Here is a 23471-nt window from a genome sequence, read left to right as displayed (position 1 = left end):
TAATTTGGCAGCACAAATATCTCTTTAATATTCTCTGTTTGTTATGATGCTCTCCGTTACACAATATATAAACTTCATAAGCAAATTTAATGTAATTATTTCAAAACCAATTATGGTGACATCACACAGTATCCAATATTGGGATGTTGTAGATTGAAGATATTGTGTGTATCGGGGGTTTGTCCTGTCTGTCAAGTCACAACAAAGGCATTAGACAGACAGTACTTTACACAGTATGCATGCAATTCCAAGTAAAGCTTAATTTTTGCAATACATCAAGATTATAGGGCATTTCTTAAGATATCCAGATATTTCTTCAGGTTGGGTGGTATTGAACCCAATGCGCCAATGACAACAGGAACAGCCTTTATGTTCCACCAAGGTTGACTTTACCTTTTCTTCTTTTCGGGGTCAATAATATAAGTACCAGTCAAGCACTGGGGTCAATGTAATCAACTTGTCTCCTCCCCAACATTTCAGGCTTTGTGCCTATAGTAGGAAGGATTATTATTTTTATTCATACTTCTTCACTTTTTCCAGTCACATAACAGTCCTTTTCTATCTCTATATAGTCAACTAAATCTATTGATCTTGTTTAACAAAAATGTAAATTTTTTTTTTTTACTTTGCTTCAAAATATCATTTTCTTTTATTGGAAGTGACATTAACAATTTAAAATTTTCTATTTTATTGTAGGACGGAGGCCACAAGTCTGAGCATATGATTGTTGTTGGACCAAGAACTGGTATCAGTCGAATTACTAATGTCAAAACTTACCATGTAAGTTGTATCAATCTCATCAAACTTATTTAATGAATAATTGATATTTGTTATGAATTACTCTTTTATTTGTTTCAGTCATTTTGACTGTAGCCATGCTGGAGCACCGCCTTTAGTCAAGCAAATCGCCCCCAGGACTTATTCTTTATAAGCCTAGTACTTATTCTATCGGTTTTTTTTGCCAAACCGCTAAGTTACAGGGATGTAAACACACCAACATCGGTTGTCAAGCAATGTTGGGGGGACAAACACATAAATACACACACATATATATATATATATATATATATACTCTTACTATTTCAGTCATTTGACTGTGGCCATGCTGGATCACCGCCTTTAGTTGAGCGAATCGACCCCAGGACTTATTCTTTGTAAGCCTACTACTTATTCTATCGGTCTCTTTTGCCGAATCGTTAAGTTACGGGGACATAAACACACCAGCATCGGTTGTTAAGTGATGTTGGGGGGGGGGGACAAACACAGGCAGACAGACATATACACACAGGCACACGTATATATATATATATATATATATATATATTATATATTATAAATACATATATATGACGCGCTTCTTTCAGTTTCCATCTAGCAAATCCACTCACAAGGCTTTGGTTGGCCTGAGGCTTTAGCAGAAGACACTTGCCCAAGGTGCCACACAGTGGGAATGAACCCGGAACCATGTGGTTAGTAAGCAAGCTACTTACCACACAGCCACTCCATAAAATAAATATGAATATATAAATATTCATATTTATTATATTTATACATATGATTTTATATGTGAACAATAACATTGGTAGTGATAGGTATCCATTAGGCTAACCAGTTATTTGCTGTTTTTATGATGGTGAGAACGACAAAGGAGATTTTGTAACTTTGTGCTGAACAAATGTTGGCATGGATTTTACCTATTTATTTTTTTAAATATACTTGGCTGATATATAGATATATCTTGGTAAAGGATACACGCACACACACATGAGTATGCATATTGGTGTCTGGACCCAATATTCCTCTCAACACAAGACTATGATAAAAGACCCTTGACCAAAATTCTGTGATTGAACCCAGAGCCGTGAGGTTACTAAGCAAATTTCCAAAATCCTATGCAAGTATGACATCAGCAGTCCAGAAATAAAAGAAGGAATTGAAAAAAAATAATTCTGTAATCGTAAAACAAGTCATTGAATTAAGTTAGGGTTAATAAAGTTTATGCAAGTGGGATTAATAAACAAACAAGAAATTATTGTAATGTGAAGAAAAACAATATTATTCAATGACTCATATTGCTTTCATTCAATCTACATGCCAAGTTTGTAAGACAACTCAGGATGTATTTCACTCTTATTCTCACCTCCTCAGTGAAGCATATTTGGCAATGTAGTAATGAAGGCATGGCTAAGTTAGTATAATAGAATTGTTTAGAAAATAACTTAATCAGAGATGTTATAGCAAACAAATACAGTTTGCTATAGGAAAAACATCAAATTGTAAAACAATGCCTCAATAATATATATTCATTTAACTCATGCTAGCATACGAAAGTAGGCACAAAACCAAATGGACATCTAATTTATGTTCAAGTGAACTTTTCAGTACAACGTTCTTTGTTAGCCTGTAAATTTTCAATACATGTTTTAGTTTGGATAATCTTAAGAAAAGAAGTTATATCCTTATAGCCCACCTACTGTGCACAACTTTTCATTAATCATTAGAAAAATTAATGAACATTTTATCATGTAGAAGCAATCTAGAGACCATCCATACCATCTGTTAAACAAAACAAAGATTGACACCTTCCATTGAGATGGAATTGGTTTCTTATTTATTTGTTTTGCATCAGAAACATCTAAAGACATAAAAGAAAATATAGAGTAAATAATAACAACACAAAAAAATATATAATTAAAGCTAGCTCCAATGATTTCCAATAATCAACAAAGGCACATGTTTAATGCATATAATTCTAAAAGAGAACAAGTGAATGATATTAACAATACAATCCATTCTGATAATGTGGCAGAAAAAATAAAACAAAACAAAGAAGAAAAAAAAAGAAAAGCAGACCCCAATATATTACCGAAACTAAGAAAAATCTCTTGATAATTAAAATAAGATTTTACTTGATATGTGGATGCGCAATGGCCCAGTGGTTAGGGCAGCAGACTCGCGGTCGGAGGATCGCAGTTTCGATTCCCAGACCGGCCTTGTGTGTGTTTATTGAGCGAAAACACCTATAAAAGCTCCATGAGGCTCTGGCAGGGAGTGATGTTAACCCCTATTCTACTCTTTTGCCACAACTTTCTCTCACTCTTTCTTCCTGTTTCTTGAGTAACGCTGCAATGGACTGGCGTCCCGTCCAGCTGGGGGGAACACATATGCCATAGAAACTGGGAAACCGGGCCCCTGAGCCTGACTAGGCTTGAAAAGGGCACATAAATAAAATTAAAATTTACTTGATAAAACAAAACCAGACTATTAATGTTGTTTTGTTTTGTGTGTGTGTGTGTGTGTGTGTGTGGTCCATATGTGTGTTTATATAGGAGTGTGTGTATAAGTGCAGGTGTAGCTGTGTGGTAAATAGCTTGCTTCCCAACCACATGATTCCAGGTTCAGTCCCACTTAGGGCAACTTCAGCAAGTGCCTAGTATAACCATAGGGGTCAACCAAAGCCTTGTAAGTGGATTTGATAGACAGAAATGGAAAGAAGCCTGTCATATATGTATGTATGTTTATTTCCCACCACTGCTTGTATGTCCCTGTAACTTAGTGGTTCGGCAAAAGAGACCGATAGAATAAGTATTGGGCTTAAAAAAGTCCTGGGGGTCGATTTGTTCAACTAAAACGTTTCAAGTTGGTGCCCCAGAATAGTCACAGTCAAATGGCTGAAACAAGTAAAAGGCAAAAGATAAGTGCAGGATAGGATGTGTAGATGTGGGGTTGGTTTGTTACCACTTAATCTCAAGTTGTATTGCACTGGTCTGCATCTAGGGCAAGTGTCTTCTAATGTAGCCTTGGGCTGACCAGTACCTTGAGAATATACTTGGTAAGCCTGTTGTGTACATATGTTTTTCCCCTTGGTCCCCACAATAACTTCCCAGAAAAATGTATTCCCCCACCGGTGGCTAGAAAAACAGTACAGGTGTAGTATGTTTGCTGTGAAGAAAGATTTTCAAAATTTGACATCCCACTAAAAATAAAAAAAGGATCCCATGCCCCACTGGTTATGTCCCACATTAGGAATACCCGATCTAGAGAGAGGAGTAATGTGTTTCAACTGAAGAACTTGGTTAACTCATTACAATTTGATGTTGTTAAGGTAAGGATATATAAACAGAAAAACTCCTATAGAGATGCAGTTATTGAGGTTAAAGGTTACCGATATATTTTCTATGTATTATCGAGAACTGCTTGTGTTTTCAGACATGCAAATATTTTACAAATATGCATGTTTGGGAGTATTATTTATTTACATATATTGCAAAATAGTTTACAAATATATTATTATATTTTTAATTATATAAATCAGAATATGTTTGAGGAAAATAATTAGCTTTTAATTACATGTACCACAAAAAGATTCAGAAGCAGAATTAACTCATTTATCACATTTAACAAGTTTTGAAGAACTAATGAGATTAATACCCAGTTTCATCTCTAAGCTTTATTTCCACCCTTTCACATATCTCAAAACAACAACAAATTGTTTGGCAGCTTTCCATTTGTAAATCTAAAAATGTAGTTCAATTAAAAAAAAATTTTTTTTCCTAACCTCTATCAATTTTTTAAAATATTTTTTTATAGAGAGAAAATTATTAGAAACTTGTTTTTAATCAGATAAATTTGAGTGATCAATTTTTATTTTATAATACATTGATATTAAAATTAAGGAAGAAACAAATTTTTTTGGAAACTGCCTAAGTAACCAGTGAGTTAGGAAGCAAAGAAATATCTACTACATAGCCATGGAAAATATTAGAAATAGTATCTAACTCTCTCACTCAAATCATACCTAACCAACTTAGAAAAAGGAACACATTCTGCCTGAATTAAAGATGAAGTAGACCTGGGTGAAATTATACCTCTGCACTTTACAGGGTCAACACTTTCAATACAATATTTCTATACAAATATAGGCGTAGGAGTGGCTGTGTGGTAAGTAGCTTGCTTACGAACCACATGGTTCTGGGTTCAGTCCCACTGCATGGCACCTTGGGCAGGTGTCTTCTACTATAGCCTCAGGCCGACCAAAGCCTTGTGAGAGGATTTGATAGACGGAAACTGAAAGAAGCCCATCGTATATATGTATATACATATGTGTATGTGTGTCTGTTTGTCCCCCCAACATCGCTTGACAACCGATGCTGGTGTGTTTACATCCCCGTCACTTAGTGGTTTGGCAAAAGAGAACCGATAGAATAAGTACTAGGCTTACAAAGAATAAGTCCTGGGGTCGATTTGCTTGACTAAAGGCGGTGCTCCAGCATGGCCACAGTCAAATGACTGAAACAAGTAAAAGAGTATTAAAATATATTGTCTTGCTTTAAGTAATTTTGAAAATAATGAAGAATTTATCAAGATAAATTTGCCATTATTAAGCTGACATGAAACTTAAAGGAAGATTAGGGAATTTGTTTCATAAAAGCAAGGGCGGTTTCAAGCAGTTTGGTATCAAAAGGATTAATTCTGTTCTAATACTAAGAGAATATCATCACAATTTCGGGAATAGTCAATCAGGTGAGATGTATAATCTAGGTTCTTATTGAGGTAGAAAATCATCATCATCATCATCATCGTTTAGCATCCGCTTTCCATGCTAGCATGGGTTGGATGGTTCAACTGGGATCTGGGAAGCCAGAAGGCTGCACCAGGCCCAGTCAGATCTGGCAATGTTTCTACGGCTGCATACCCTTCCTAACGCCAGCCACTCCGTGAGTGTAGTGGGTGCTTTTACATGCCACCGGCATGGAAGCCAGGCGAGGCTGGCAACGGCCACGATCGGATGGTGCTTTTTACGTGCCACCGGCACAAGGCCAGTCGGGGATGCGCTGGCAACGGCCATGCCCAGAATGGCTCTGAGTGGGTGATAAGAGGTTACTAATATATTTCCTGTGATCAACCTCTTAATGAAGTTGGGATTATGAAAGTAATAACAAATCCCATTTGAAATATATGTTGTTGAAATGGATATACATATGTGGTGAATAGCATTTCCAAAGTCATCTGTAGCCTATTCTGAACACTTCTATGAACTCAATATATCAGGTTCCCACTGGCTCACATTCAAATTATGAAAGGGTTACAAAGACAAAATCTTTTACTATGGAAGTAGTTAATAAACTGTGTAATGAGAAATATATTATACAATATGTGATCAACATAAGGAATAAGACACAATGTCTACTGCAAACAAAATTCTGATTTTATGAAACTTTTGAAAATTCTTTTATCTAAATATATGGAGTGGCTTTGTGGTAACCAGCTTGCTTACTAACCACATGGTTAGTGTCTTCTACTATAGCCTCGGGCCGACCAATGCCTTGTGAGTGGATTTGGTAGATGGAAACTGAAAGAAGGCCATCATATATATATGTGTGTGTGTGTATATATACATAAAAGACAAAAGGTACATGCACGGCTATTTATATATATATATGTAAAAAAATACAAATTGGGACAAGAACGCAAAACATTTAGAAGACGACACAAAAAACACGGACGGGACATTTGAAGCTGTCAATCTTCAGTCAAGAACCGGATCATCCTCACGATTTTGGCTGATTAATCTTGAGATTGCTCTGATCTGGCCAGCTCAACAATAAGAATTTTCACACCTCAGAAAATAAATTGAGTCATGTTAATAAGTTTGGTATGTTTTTAACTCACCACAATGTATTTGATCTTGTTCATTAGAAAATAGTGTTAGATTCACAGAATCAAATGTTTTCTAAAAAAATGAAAGCATATCTGTGATTTAATATAGAAGAAGCCTCCACATAGTTGCTTAATGTGCCAAACATTGCAACCTAATCTTTAACAAATTACATCCTATCATCTTATCATCTTATATAAAGAAGACTATTAAACAATCTAAACTGATATACAAAAAGATGGGATGGTCACAAATGGAATGCTTTTGATCATAGGTCTTAAAGCAACAACAATAACATAGCACTTGCTTAAGGTTATTCCAATTATGATTTAAGATACTCTCAGGAGCATGTGGTATGCTACAGATAAAACAGAATTTTACCTCAGTAGTGTGGAGGCACATGGCCTAGTGGTTAGAGCAGCAGACTCGCTGTCAAGGGATCGCAGGTTCGAATCTCAGACCGGACAATGTGTGTGTTTATGATCGAAACAACTAAGCTCCAGGTGGCTCTGGCAGGAGGTAATGGCTAACATCTACTGACTCTTTCGCCACAACTTTCTCACACTCTTTCCTCCTGCATCTTGCAGATCACCTGCGACGGACTGGTGTCCCGTCCAGGTGGGGAACCTATACGCCAAGGAAACCAGGAAACCAGCCCTAATGAGCCAGGCATGGCTTGAGAAGGAACAAACAACCTCAGTAGTGTAAGCTAGGTGATGAATTGAGGTGGTTACATCTGCTTATTTTGAAGTGTTTTCATTATATTCCAGAATTCCAGAGCAGAATTAATTTCTCTTATTTGATTAAACATATTTCTAAAGAAAGACTTGAAAGATATTATTGTCAGGAGTGTGAATTAAATGAATTCAAAAGATCAGTCTAAGAGACTGTGACAGAGAAGGAGAATTATTAGAGTAGTGTACAAAATGTCTTGTGATATCCATTCCAACACTTTACATTCTAAGTTCAAATCCTACTGAAGTAACTTTTCCTTTTATCCTTTATCTGTTAAATAGTGGAGTCAATTTTATTTAAAAAAAAAAAAGAAGAAAAAGGCTACTTCATCCTAAATTTGTGACCTTGTGATCTTTCAACCTCTCCAATGTCTGTCCTATGAGAAAGTGCACCCAGTAAATTCTGAAAAGCGACAGGGGACAGGAAGAGCACCTAACCATAGAAATTAAATCAAATTATACAGACAAGTACCAGTCTACGGGGCCAACAATCATCAATAAAAAATAACTGAGTATAATGACCTATCCAACCCATGTCAGTATAGGAAGCAAGCATAAAATGAAGATGATGTTTATGTGAGAAATAAACAAACATAAAATAAACGTAAATAGGCAAACAGTCAACATTTACCTTCTTTGATATGAAACTCAGTGAACGGAGACTGGAAGTTTTCAGTATCTTGTCCAAAGTCACTATATCACCAGTGATGAGAAAGAAACTCATAACTTATTAATTTAGAGTCTAGTATTCTTCAACTTCATCACAGAAAATTCTTTACTGTGATGGAATATTAACTTCATTTATATTTATTTCCAAGAACATTAGCACAATAAAAAAAAAACAACCTTTTAACCAAATTAATTCTAGAGTGTATACACTATGAAAAACATGATGAAAGAAGTAAGTTATTAAAGTTGTTTTTAATCTCCATCCTTCTAAATAATCTCTAACTCTCATAAATATCTAAAATAAATGCTTGTGCTTTCCAAGACATTAAAAAGCTTCTGGGTTTAGAGATAATCAAGAAGATAATACTGATTAGCTGGAAGTGATGTTGTCACAGTGTGACATGATATTGACTAACTGAAAGTGTCTGATTAACTGGAGAGGATAATGATAAACTGGAGTAATAACTCTTCTGATAATAAACTAATGATATTTTTTATGACTAACAAGAGCATAATTTTCTTTCTTTCTTTATCTCTCCTATACACACACACACACATGTATATGGGTGTGTGTGCATGTCTGTATATATGTATTTACAGGTATGTCAGTGAGTCTCAGAAAATTAGAATATTATGAAAAATTGGATATTTATTGCCAGTTTAGTTTGAATATCAAATTTTCAATATCAGGTCCACTAAATCTAAGCTAATCTATTCTCAGGATTTTTTTGTTGTTATAAGCTAACATTTATGGTTGCATAAGAAATATCTGAAGAAAGGTATTGGATACCTGCCTGGTGTATAAAAAAGATCACTGAAAATCCAATACTTCAAAATATTAGAATGTATATCTGAATATCTGTAACATCACATTACATAAGAGAATCATCATCATCATCGTCATTTAACGTCCGTTTTCCGTGCTAGTATGGGCTTGACTGTTTGACCGGGGTTTGGGAAGCCAGGAGGCTGCACCAGGCTCCACTCTGATCTGGCAGTGTTTCTACATCTGGATGCCCTTCCTAATGCCAATCACTCTGTGAGTGTAGTGGGTGCTTTTTACGTGCCACCGGCACAGGTGCCAGGGGGAGGCTGGCAGTGGCCATGGTTGGTTGGTGCTTTTTACGTGCCACTGGCACAGAAGCCAGTCAAGGCGGCGCTGGCATTGGCCATGTTCGGATGGTGCTTTTTAATGCCACCGGCACAGGTATCACAACTACAATTTCCATTTGATATTGATTTTGATGTTGATGTACTTGACTCAGTAGGCAGAAATTCAAAGGTGGAGAAAAAGTGTCACTTAGTTCTTGGTTGGAGATCCTATGAGTTTAGTGATTTACTTAAAATATTGTGGTATTGAGGAACTCAACCTGTGGTTCAGCTCATGTGTGTTGCAGCCCCCCCCCCCCCCAGCAATCTTGGCTGCAGCCTTCAGCTTAGCCTGATTGCTGGGATGTATATTGGCCTTCGTTTTAACTATACTTGGATTCTCCAAGATGTTCAGGTCAGGTGAGTTACCTGGCCAAGAAAGCATTTTGATATGGTGATCGGCTAACCAGATAGTTATTTTCCATACTGAATTACTGAGTACAGGTGTGTGTGTGTGTCCATCCTAGTTTGCATGATTGTGTACAGGAGAATATATTAATGAAATTCCAGCTAAGTCTGATTTTCATATTTTATTATATTCAATTTTTACAATATTGAAACAAACTAGTACTTTCATGCATTTTGCAATCGTCAGGTTTATGTAGTGAAAGTCGTGTTCCATGATTGACAGCTCAGTTATCACTACATAAACCTGATGATTGCATAACACATGAAAGTACTAGTTCATTTCATTATCGTAAAATTGTAAAAATTGCAAATAATAAAACAATGAAAATGAGACTTAGTTGGTATTTCATTGATTCATATATATATATTGTGCAGGCATGGCTGTGAATAGGCAGAAGTATGACTGTTTGTTAAGAAGCTTACCTCCCAACCACATGATTCCAGGTTCAGTCAAAGTACAAGGTATCTTGGGAAGGTGTGTCTTCTGCAATAGCTTCTGGCCAACCAAAGCCTTAGTGAGTGGATTTGGCAGATGCAAAAAAAGAAGCAAAAAGACCAATGATTATAGATGTTTGTGTGTGTGTGTGTGTTTCTCCACCACTACTGCTTGAGAACTGGTGTTGATTTGGTTATGTCCTTGTAACCTAGAAGTTTGTCAAAACATAACAGAGTTAGTATTAGGCTTGAAAAATATATTGGGATTGATTTTAGTATAACTCTTTATGGTGGTTCCTCAGTGTGGCCACAGTCTAATGGCAAACTAGTAAAGAATAAAGAATTTATTTATATATAGGCACAGGAGTGGCTGTGTGGTAAGTAGCTTGCTTACCAACCACATGGTTCTGGGTTCAGTCCCACCACATGGCACCTTATAACCTCAGTCTGACCAAAGCCTTGTGAATGGATTTGGTAGATGGAAACTGAAAGAAGCCCATCGTATATATATATGTATGTATGTGTGTGTTTGTGTGTCTGTGCTTGTCCCCCACCAACATTGCTTGACAACCGATGCTGGTATGTTTACTTCCCCATAACTTAGTGATTTGGCAAAAAGAGACCGATAGAATAAGTACCAGGCTTACAAAGAATAAGTCCTGGGATCGATGTGCTCGACTAAAGGCGGTGCTCCAGCATGGCCACAGTCAGATGACTGAAACAAATAAAAGAAAATATATATGATACAAATAAGGTGATATTCTCTCGAATGCAGTGTTGCCATTAGAACTGCAGAAGTACTGGGTGAATTACCCTTACAAGGTGGAAAAATTTGTCAACAACCAGCCATGGGACTCGAACCTATATCCCTCAAAGACTCCAGTTGAGTGCTTTACTGTTAAGCTAAACTGCCTACTGACAAATTCACCATCAAATTTAGACACTAAATACTTTAGTTTTATGGAACAACCATGTGTCATAAAGGGAACCCTCGTCTGTTGAGTCATTTTTAAAATTATCTTCTGATTAAAAATAAAAAATGTATATATATATATATACTCATGTATTGAGTTTAATTTCTCCTGTTCTACTAAACATAAAATATATATTTATAGGGCTAGTAAACACGAATATTCCATAATTGACATGTGTGTATGTGTGCAAACTTGTATTTATGTATACTATTTATGAACTATTGCAAATACATCTTTGTATATGCACATGATATGCATATATAGCTTGCTTTGTAAACACTACTTTGCAATAATACACAACACATACTTTGGTAGTACATGAACTGTATCTATAATCCCCCTTCTCTCTCTCTCTCTCTCTATATATATTATATATATATATATAATGTGTGTGTATGTATGTTTGATTGTGTGTGTGTGTATATATATATATATATATATATTAGAAGAAATATATATATATATACCTGTGTGTGTGTGTATAAAATAAGCATATGAATATAGTTGTGTATTCATTCACACTCTTATATCTCAGAATAAAAATATATTCTTTTCTACTCTAGACACAAGGCCCAAAATTTTGGGGGAGGGGGCAGTCAATTAGATCAACCCCAGTACCCAACTGGTACTTAATTTATCGTCCCCGAAAGGATGAAAGCCAAATCTGATCTTGGCAGAATTTGAACTCAGAATGTAAAGACGAAATAACGCTAAGCATTTCGCCCAGCATGCTAATGTTTCTGCGAGCTCGCCACCTTAGAATAAAAACATATTGTCCAACTCAATAAGCATTCCTTGCAAAAATTGAGATTTTTTTCTCCTCCTTTTACTGATATTTAACATTTTAAAATCTTTTGGCATTATGTTAGTTGAAGCTGAAGGAAATTTAGATAATTCAGATAATTGACCAAAATCCAATAGAAAAAAAAATTGAGGAAGTGAGGAAATAATGATTTTCTTCTCTTTTCAAGTATAATTTTAGCTTCAAAGAATAGATTTAAAAGAATAACAGAACAATAAAAAAAATAATAAAATGAAACTTTGTCATGAAAGTTGTTAACTTATTTGAATATGTACTTTAATTAGGAATGAAACATGTAGATGTTTTTATGTATTGCTAACAGAATATTTGTGAGAAAAAAAGTAAAGAAACACTATTGATTGTTTTTCAAATCAGATTTTGTTTGATTTTTTATGTTTTAACTTTAATACCTATTGTTTTTATTTTTCATAATAATCTTTTATTCTGTGTTCTATGTAGAAATGTTCACATCTCTATAATTATCATGGACATTGACAAAGAATAAAAGAAAGTCACTACTAATTCAGTTTTGCAGTGTTATTGTTGCTATTATTGTTGTGTAGCTCTTAAGTCAATTTTGATTGACATTACCTATGATCAAAGTTATTTCAGCCGTGACTACCAACCTTTCTTTTAAACATGATATATATATATATAGCACATGAAACAGTATTGGATTAAAATGATAATGCCTTTATAATGTATATAAAAACATAAAATGATACTAGTTGTGAAATTATAAGTCAGAGAAAACTTGAAAACTTTTCAATAAGAATTGTGTGTTTAAAAATACAGAGTTCACCCAGGATGTCATCATCAGACATGATTTTGTCTCCTCACTGGCTAGTGTGAGCGTGCATATTATATATATAATATATATATATATATATATATATATATAAAAATAAGCAACCTGTTGTGCTTGTGTGTGTGCATATATATATATATGTGTGTGTGCATATATATATATGTGTGTGTGTGTGTATATAAGGAGATGAATACCAACGCCCTATGTGGCAACTTCAATAATTTTTGAGAGATATCTTTCTGAACATGAAACCAATGTCAGTCTGGTTTCTCCACAAATAAAGAATACTTATCTACCTATGTCATGTTAAACATTCTCATGCTAGGTATTAGCCTATATATATATAATTAAAATCAAAATGAGGGTGAAAAAATTGATATTAATTTAATAACATCAATTTAACACCAGTGGTCTAGTGCATAAAAGACTGAGATTCAGTAAATATTATTAATATACAAATATGAGAGAGAATCCACTATGTGGATGCTCTTACGCTAAAGAGAGATCCGCATGAGTCTCAACCACTAAGTGTATACACACACACACACACATATATATATATATATATACAGTTGAAATTTATAGAAAAGCAAAAGATGAAAACAGGTGTATGAACAACAAGCAAATGTATTAGTTTGACACTTGGGAAAAATGAAGAAGTCTTTCACGTTTTGAGCTTATGCTCTTCAACAGAAAGAAATAAGAGAAAATAAAAAATAAACAGAGACAGAATTAAAAAAAACTTGTCCAAAGTGTAGGAAGTTCAGTCAGGATCAAACTGGGGTAACCACGTGAGCATATAATATAGAGTTCAAATTTATATATATATATATGAATGTATGTATGTATGTACACACACACACACACATGTGCATGCACATACTCATATAAGTTTATCTTTCTACTTCAGTTGCAACTGATTGCTGAATTTGAACAGATTGAAGAGCTGAGGACAAGTCGGGATGGGGACAACATCCAATGGGTTACAGTCTGTATAAAAGGAGAAATGCCACAAGTAAGTAGATAACCATTTAAAATTTATATTGTATTGTGTCTATGCTAATGTGTGTGTGCGTATGACTTAAGGATGTAACTTCATCAGGAGATAGAGATTTTGCTTGTGCTCTCTTGGTAGCCCCTACAAAACTTGTGTGATTATGATTTGTGTTAGGTTTGAACACCTGTAAGTTGATGTCTGCAAAAAAAGGTGCAAGTAGGTGGGGTGAGTAGTCCAGAAGGACAACGTTCATCCTCATACTCATTTTAGCATTCACTTTGCCATGCTTACATAGGTAGGATGGAGTTTGTTGGAGCAGATTTTCTATGGCTGGGTCCTCTTCCTGTCATCAACCCTCACCTGCTTCCATCCAATCAAGTTAATACTTTCCCATGGCCAGCCATGTATTTTCAAAATACTGGAAATGAATAAAGCTGCTGATATGATGGTGGCACTCATTGGGTTGTCCAGAAAGTCCGTGCCAATTTTTAAAGGAAAGAAAAAGGTCAATAAATACTTGCCATTACATTTTTAATCAACCAAATATGAACCATTTTGTTGCACAATGCGTCTCCATCTTTCCTTTAACTTGAAAATACCCTCTTCCCAGAATTGAGGTGGTTTCATGGCAAAAAATTCATCAAGGTATCTTTTTATGTCATCCAAGGAATTGAAATTTTTACCATTAAGACTATTCTGCAGAGACCTGAATAAGTGGAAATCCGAAGGAGCAATATCTGGTGAATATGGAGGGTGGGGTAACACATCCCAGCCAAGCTGCAGCAATTTTTGTCTGGTTCCCAAAGCATCAAGAGCCGAAAATGAACTTTCTTATCTTACATTTTAAAGGGTTACAGAATTAACACAGGTTATAGGAACATAAACCTTCCTCCATGAAAAGATAGCTTAAACTGTGCTCTAAATGGAGGTGTAGTCAAATCCTATTTTATGGACTCAACCATGTTCTAAAATAAGTCGAAAGGTAAACTACTATAAATTGGCACGAACTTTCCAGACGACCCCATACAATTATCATGATGTTAAGACAAGGAAATGCAAACACACACATACGTGTGTGTGAGCACATGTGTGTGTCTGTGTGTGTACACTAAAAAAAACTATTTTTGATTCTTTCATTAATTTTGTCTCAAGGAAGAAACTGTGCATGTGACCTGCACAACTCCTATAAACTAGTGAGACTGATACTGTTAACATTGCATTCAGATTAATGCAAATAAACAGTTGTTGAAAAAACACTTTATAGGTGTAGGAGTGGCTGTGTGGTAAGTAGCTTGCTTACAAACCACATGGTTTCGGGTTCAGTCCCACTGCATGACACCTTGTGCAAGTGTCTTCTACTAAAGCCTCGGGCCGACTAAAGACTTGTGGCTGGATTTGGTAGACAGAAACTGAAAGAAGTCCGTCGTATATATGTATAAATGTATATATATATATATATATATATATATACACACACACATATATATGTGTGTGTGTGTGTATGTTTGTGTGTCTGTGTTTGTCCCCCAACATTGATTGACAACCGATGTTGGTGTGTTTACGTCCCCGTAACTTAGCAGTTCAGCAAAAGAGACTGATAGAATAAGTGTTAGGCTTACAAAGAATAAGTCCTGGGGGTTGATATGCTCGACTAAAGGCGGTGCTCCAGCATGGCCTCAGTCAAATGACTGAAACAAGTAAAAGAGTAAAATAGAGAGAATTCCAGAAGGCCCACATTCTAGGAAGAAAGGGCTTTGCATAGTAGCTAGTGCATGACCTACAATATGTGTGAGAGGAACCAGAAGGACAAGTTAGTGGGACTGTTTGAATAGCTGTGGCATGAGCTGCAAATATTCATGCCTTGGTATGGCTTGTGGAGGACTCCCTTCTTTCATTACCACTTTCTCAGAGACCTCATAAATGGTTCTGAACAATGCCTTTCTACCTCTGACTAAGTCATGTGAAGCAGGAGAATGGGTTCATATTAAACTGGAGTGCTGTACTCTTTATACTTTTTACTTATACTCTTTATATATTTCATTTAAATACATATAAGTATTAGCTCTTTAATCCTGGGATACATGATTAAATTTTAATTAAATGGTATCAGTATCTATCCAGATTTAAACTTCCAATATAAAATTATCATTAAATATCTTTAAATAATTATTAAATATGCAAAATAATTTATTTCCAACTCATTAAAAAATTCTATTTTATTGCATGAAATTCAATATATAATTCAGAAAATAGCTATTTTGATTTTGGACCTCAGTCTCTCTCTCTTTCTCTGTGTGTGTATATATATATATATATATATATATATATAGGAGTGGCTGTGTGGTAAGTAGCTTGCTTACCAACCATATGGTTCCGGGTTGAATCACACTATGTGGCACTTTGGGAAAGTATCTTCTACTATAGCCTTGGGTTGACCAAAGCCATGTGACTGGATTTGGTAGATGGAAACTGAAAGAAGCCCATCGTATATATGTATGTGTGTGTATATATATATATATATAATATATATATATGTATGTATATATATATGTATATATATATATGTGTGTGTGTGTATATGTTTGTGAGTCTGTGTTTGTCCCCCCAACATTGCTTGACAACCGACGCTGGTGTGTTTACGTCCCCATAACTTAGCGGTTCATACTAGAATAAATACTAGGCTTACAAAGAATAAGTCCTGGGTTCGATTTGCTCAACTAAAGGCAGTGCTCCAGCATGGCCAGAGTCAAATGACTGAAACAAGTAAAAGAGTATTTATATATATGGTTTGTCATCAACTTAATATGGCTGTCCCAGGAAAGGGAAGAATGATACTGCTAATTAGCCCCAGTAAACACCGTTTCCAGTTGGCTATGTGACAGAAGTGTACTGCGTCCTTCTGTTTTCAAACAAAGGAGATAAGCACCTCCATTCAGCAAAGCCAGCATTCAGAGACTAGTTTCAGAGTCATTGCTCTTCATCAGTCTGGAGTAGCTTGGCTTGCTAGCTTTCAATGCCTATTCACCTTTGAATATTATATATACACACACACTACTGTGTGTTGAGGTTGAATGACATACAACGGGTTCCACCTCTAAAATACAATAAAATATATTTTCATAAATGTAGAAATCTCTCTGTCTTTCACTAAGCATCATAACAATCATTGTAGAGGAAGACGCACGTGTGTTATATTTTTGCCACTGGTGATTGAGTTAAATTTTAGAATTCCACATAAATATATAAAATATTAATAAAGAATGTGTATGTACATGTCATATGTGCATGCAAGTATATGTGAATATTATGAATGTATAAAGAATATACAAATGTGTGTATTTACCTTGTGGTATATACATTGTGCTTATGTTTGTTTACATGAATATATAAGTAAAACTCACTATTTTAATATCTATACATATGTATTATATATATGTGTACACACATTCTCACACTCTTGAATCATTAATTATTCACAATAAACTTATAATTTTTTTTTCCTACTGGTTGGAAAATTAGTTGTGCACACACCACTAGACATGTTCTTCTAGACCCTACATTACAGGCTTGAACTTGAAATATCAATAAAGTTGTCATTGTAATTACATTAAACATTTCTACATCACGTTTTCTTACTTTACTTTTGTTCTGAAGAAGAGCAGTGTAAGCTGAAGTTAGATCAGAGCATGAAATTCTGTGAAGTTTTTCAGTACACTATAGAAATAGCATTTTACTGTTTCAGACTGTCTACAAATAGATTGAAACATTCAAAAATAGACACACTAATGTCGTGCATCAAAAAGAAGCTAGGTACTTGACTGTCTAATGCTGAGGACAAAAGTGAAAGAGGTCAGGACAAGATTCTTTTGAACAGACTGGTGATTTATTAGTGAAATTAAGAAATATCCTGGAAATCAATTAAATGTAAATGTTTCTATCTATGAAATCATCCACCCTGTCATAATAATGGCTTCGTTTAAGTTTCAAATTCAAACTGTCACTGTAGTAGCAAACGAGAAACTGCACTCATCTGTCTATCTAGTTCATACACACACACACACACACACACACATATATATATACACACACATATATATATACACACGCATATATATAATAATATAAATAATATATATAATAATAATAATATGATTTATATATAATATAAATAACAAGTATATATATATATATATATATATATATATATATATACACACACATACACATATATATATAATATAAATAACGTATATATATATATATGTATGCATACGAGTGCACAGGACGTCATGAAAGTGTACAGCAAAAAGGTACGAAGCACGAGTACATGGAACACGAACTATTCTTTCAAACAATGAAAGACACAAATGGAAAACAAAACAAATATAAAGAATGACACTTCATCAGTTGTTGGTTGTTGCTCTAGTCTCATATTTCGAGCATTTAACAACAACATACGCTTTCGATAAAACAGTTGCACCTGCAAAGTAAATTTGGGATTTTGTGTAGGGTCACAATAGGTAATACAAACGGTACAGTGAAAAGGGCTGCTAAGCCCAAACGATGTTGTGGTGGTGAATGCATAAATCAAGCTAGGACTGGAGACGAAAAAGAACACGTCTTTCTTGTCCCAGCTACAATGGAGAGAAAGAAAGAAACATGGCCGATGGTCACGTGGAAGCCACGTGAGCAAAGGGGGAGGAGTGAGGGAGAGAGAGTGACAGAGTAGTAGGGTAGAACAGTGGGAGAAGAGGAGGTAAAAGAATAAGAGAGAGAAAGAGAGAAAAACGAAAGAGTAAAAGGATCGTGAGATAAAACTTACTTGGAAGAGGATATGTGTGCCCACATATGCATATATATATATATATATATATATATATATATATACACATATACATGTATGTACATATACGTATGCATATATATTATATATATGTTATTGATATTATTATATGATTGAATGCCACGCATCCTCTTCCAAGTAAGTTTTATATATACACTAGCAGTATCGCCCGGCGTTGCTCGGGTTTGTAAGGGAAATAACTATAAAGCATTTTTAGAGAGTTATAGCAAAAAAATAGCAAAAAAATGGGGAAAAAAATGATGGTAATTTTTTTTTGATAGTTAAAAAGGTCGAGTTGCGTCCCCATGACCATCTGTGGTTTGTGTTTCTGATTGTCGACCCCATGTCGAATTTATCGATCTTTTTCAGAACTGGGGGAACTTTTCAAAATTTTCGCTGCGTTAGTTTTGAATTATGACATTGGGCTATGTGTGTGTCAAGTTTCATCAGAATCGGTTGAAAGCCGTGGTCAGAGTGAGGGTACAACCAAACAGACACACAGAAACACACACAGACAAACTGCCGTTTATATAAAGAGAGATATATACATGCATACATATATATATGCATATATATATACATATATGCATACATATATGCATATATATACATATATGCATACATATATGCATATATATACATATATGCATATATATATACATATATGCATAAGACGAAGACAGGTGGTGTAGAAAACAAACAGATGTATTAGTATAACGCTCGGGAATTGAAAAAATCTTTAACGTTTCAAGCCTACGCTCATCCACAGAAAGGAACATAGAAAGAAACAAAGAGAAAAAAAATGTGTGTACTGGCTACTGATCTATCATGGTGAATGCCGGACAGAAGGGTCACACAGGAAAGCAAAGAAGTAGGGGAGATAACGTTGTAGTGATCCTAAAACAAAGGTGCGCATGTGTGTAAGAGAGTATGTATGTGCGTGTGAAAGAGAGCTGGTGATCTTGGCATGTACGTGTGTGTACGTGTAGGTGTGAAAATGTGGGGATGGGAATTGGTCAGTGCTGGTGTGTGGGTGGTACATATACATATATGTATATATATGTTTGTATGTATGTATTTATATGTATGTATATATGTATGTATGTATGTATGTTTCTATGTATGTATGCATATATGTATATATATTTTTATGCATGTATATATATATGTATGTGTATGTATGTATGTATATGTATTCATGTATAACATCGGTGGCATGGAGAGGGGAGGCTGGTATGCATGGGAGATTGCTGGTCTTCCATAAACAACCTTTCCTGGACTTGTGCCTGGGAGGGTAACTTTCTAGGTGCAATCCCATGGTAAGTCATGACCGAAGGGGGTCTCAGCATCTCAGCTCAGAATTAGTAGCAGCCTGAGGTATATAGACAAAATCAAACACATACACAAGATGTGTGTGTTGTTAGTTTGTGGGTCAGGTGCATTTTAGGCATAAGAGAATACTTTCTCAATGTGCCTGGTGTTAAAAACACCTGAAAGTAAATTATAGGGAAGCAGGTACATTGAGAAAGTATACTGTTATGCCTAAAGTGCAGTCGACCCATGAACTAACAACACACACACCTCGTGTATGTGTGTTTGATTTTGCTTTTATCAGAATGTAAGGTCTGTAGAATGTATATATTATGTATAGATCAAACATTATCTGATATAGAGCTCACTACAGTGGATAGAGTGGACAGATATGTTTATAAAAAATATGACAGTTTACTTGGATTTTATCCTTGGTTGAATACAGCTGCCATGATCATCCACTGGTGAAACTTGAGTAGTCTGTCATTCTTTGACACCTGCACATACATGTTATGTGCAAATGCTATATATTAGAAAATCTAAGATAGATATAAATGTAATTAACCTATAGTTTCGTGGCTTAGTGGTTAGGGTGTCAGCACCAAACACTTCATTTCACATTGCTCCTGTCCACTCAGCTGGCAGAAATGAGTAACACTGTGATGGACTGGTGTTCCATCCAGCTGGGGAACACATACGCCATAGAAACCAGGAAACTGGGCCCATGAGCCTGGCTAGGCTTTAAAAGGGTGCATTTATTTTTATTTAACCTATATTTTACTGCGGAAAGTAAGCACATATATTGTATATATTATTCTCTTTGGCGGCGAGCTGGCAGAAACGTTAGCACACCGGGCGAAATGCTTAGCGGTATTTCGTCTGCCGTTACGTTCTGGGTTCAAATTCTGCCAAGGTCGACTTTGCCTTTCATCCTTTCGGGGTCGATAAATTAAGTACCAGTTACGCACTGGGGTCGATGTAATCGACTTAATCCCTTTGTCTGTCCTTGTTTGTACCCTCTGTGTTTAGCCCCTTGTGGGTAGTAAAGAAATATATACTATTCTCTTTGCATGCAGAAAAAGAAGATAAAGAGAGAGAGAGAGTGTGTGTCCTGATGTTTCATGGTAGGTTAGCCACTCTGCAGCTGATAAGTTCTCCTCACCCTTTTGCCTTATGAAGAGATCTAGACAGAAATTTTTGTTTGAATCAACAACAAACATGAAGCTATCTGAAATGACTAAACTAATCTGCATTTCTTGCATTAGTTAACAACATGATTAAATACTTAATGAATATTCTATGTACAAACAGCATGTATTAGCGATATCTGCAATAGATTTAATGAGTTACAGAACAGAAGAGTAACGACCTTGATTAAAATCCCAATGTCTTACGTAAATTATTCTTCTTTTATAACATTTTCTATACAGTGCTAAAACTTTGGAACGACACACAGAAACGAGGATGTTTTTTTTCATTGTCGTTATTGTCACAATCAGTTGCTTTGCAGCTTTATGTCTTGTACTTGGTCCAGTGAGCTGTCCTGTGACCAAAGTGATTCCAGCTGTTACCATCAAACTGTTTTCTTTGAGGGATACTTAGTTTTGGTTACTCAACTAGCTTATTCTAGCAAACTGAATAACCACAGAGAAGCTCCCCTGCTGGCCCATGCTTGTTAGTTATAATAACATTAGCAATTATTTTTAGAATGCCAGCCAAATTGCTGATGTAAAACTGATTAGTGTTGCTGTTTCATTGATTCCATCTATTAAGAGACAGTGTGAATTAAATTCATTACAAGATTTTCAGCCAACTTCTAATTGAAAGTCTAAGCCATCAGCCATTAATTTATTATACTAATTTTGCAATGTTTTATTACCAGTAAATGGAAACAGGCTGAAAATAAAACCTTGATTATAAAAACAAAATCGAACCTACTTCACCAGTTCCAATCACCAGTACTTTAACCAAAGTTATTTAGCCATCTCATTTGTAAAATTAATCGTACCTAAACATGATAGCTTATTGATTATTTCTGCACTGTAGATCTTGCAATATAGTCTGTCTATTAGCAAATTGTTCCAAACAAAATATAATTCCCTTTAGCCACAATTTGAAAGTGAACCAGAGATTAAAGAGAATGCAGCATTATTATGGAGTGTTATGTTTTTGATACAGTTTGGGAGTCAACAAGAATTTTTTTTTTCTCACAATATAATATGGATTCTAGACAGATTATCCTCAATAGAGAAATTGCCAAGAATTAGACAAATTAATGCAGTCTGAAAAATCAACTAACTAAAACAGCGGTTGAGGAATATTATTTCTTTATTGCCCACAAGGGGCTAAACAAAGAGGGAACAAACAAGGACAGACAAAGGGATTAAATCAATTACATCGACCCCAGTGTGTAACTGGTACTTTATTTATCGACCCCGAAAGGATGAAAGACAAAGTCAACCTTGGCGGAATATGAACTCAGAACGTAACGGCAGACGAAATACCACTAAGCATTTCGCCCGGTGCGCTAATGTTTCTGCCAGCACGCCGCCTTAAAGCAGTTGAAGAAAATGTTAACAAAAGTAACTAAAAGTAACAAAAGTCTAAAAGCAATTTCAAAAATAATTTTTGAAATTGGTTTTAGACTTTACCTTGTTAAAGATGTTCAGTAAAAATAAAGTAAAAGATCATTTTAACAATTTGTTTTCAATTCGTAATGAGCAGTTGCTTATATTATTTTTACATTTTCTTTCCAGGCACTTTGTGTAGGACTTCTCAATGATGATGTCCCAGATTTCATTGCTCTTTTAGAAGGTTACTACCGAGCATTTGTTGACAGCACCAAGATTCTTTTAGACCAGTCTCAGATCCAAAAAGATGAAGAGGATATTGCTGGTTAGTCTCATAAACAATTTATACAGTTTATTTTATGCATTATGAGTGTATATTGGTGTAAATCCTTCTCCTGTTCTAATTATAACTGATTTTTATTATCCCTGTCATCATCAACATTATTATTTTAATGTCTATTTTACAATGTTGCTATAAGCTAATTGTATCTGCCACAAATTATGTCTAGCCCTGAACCATACATAAATTTTAAGATTAAGTTAACAAATATACCAATTCTTGAAATTTATCTTGAGATTTACAACCAATGTCAGCCTTAAAAATGATAATCAAATAAGCAACATTTACTGCCACTTAAACATGGCTGTTGCATAATAACTGATGCTACTGCTATTTTTAACCTCAAGAGAACACTTTCACCAGTTGGTTACTTGATGCAATATGTACCTGATATATATATATATATATATATATATATATATATATATATAGATAAGAGAAAAAAATCTATTAGAAAGGAACTCTATCTCTTAAAAAAATATCTTTTGATAAGCATAACAAATGCGCAACCGGTAAAAAGAACTTTCACCTAATTAAATACACTCTCCCTTACTTAAATTATTTTGTCAGCATTTTCTTCATTTCCTTTTTTATATATCACAACTCGTGTTCTACATCTCCTTTTTTAAAGATATATACATATATATATATATATTCAGATGAATATGGTACTTACGTTAAAGGCACCAGAATTTGGTATGGTATTATCCATATAAATCAAATGGGGTGATTATAATCATAATAAGCAACAAGCATATCTAAGGTAGTGTAGT

At 34.9% G+C, this 23471-nt stretch overlaps 1 protein-coding gene across 3 annotated transcripts in view; it reads left to right on the top strand.

Moving 5' to 3' along the window:
• Window positions 1–23471, top strand: part of LOC115209653 — a 909254-nt gene that overhangs the window by 776298 nt on the left and 109485 nt on the right. For all 3 annotated transcript variants that reach the window (XM_036500965.1, XM_029778119.2, XM_029778118.2), the window contains exons 12-14: window positions 697–780; window positions 13548–13652; window positions 22545–22683. In XM_036500965.1, coding sequence (XP_036356858.1) covers window positions 697–780; window positions 13548–13652; window positions 22545–22683 — 328 coding nt within the window. The remainder of the gene's footprint in view (window positions 1–696; window positions 781–13547; window positions 13653–22544; window positions 22684–23471) is intronic.

This window comes from Octopus sinensis, linkage group LG3 (genome assembly GCF_006345805.1).
Source record: "Octopus sinensis linkage group LG3, ASM634580v1, whole genome shotgun sequence".
Lineage (NCBI taxonomy): Eukaryota > Metazoa > Mollusca > Cephalopoda > Octopoda > Octopodidae > Octopus > Octopus sinensis.
This window is presented reverse-complemented; position numbering and strand designations above follow the sequence as displayed.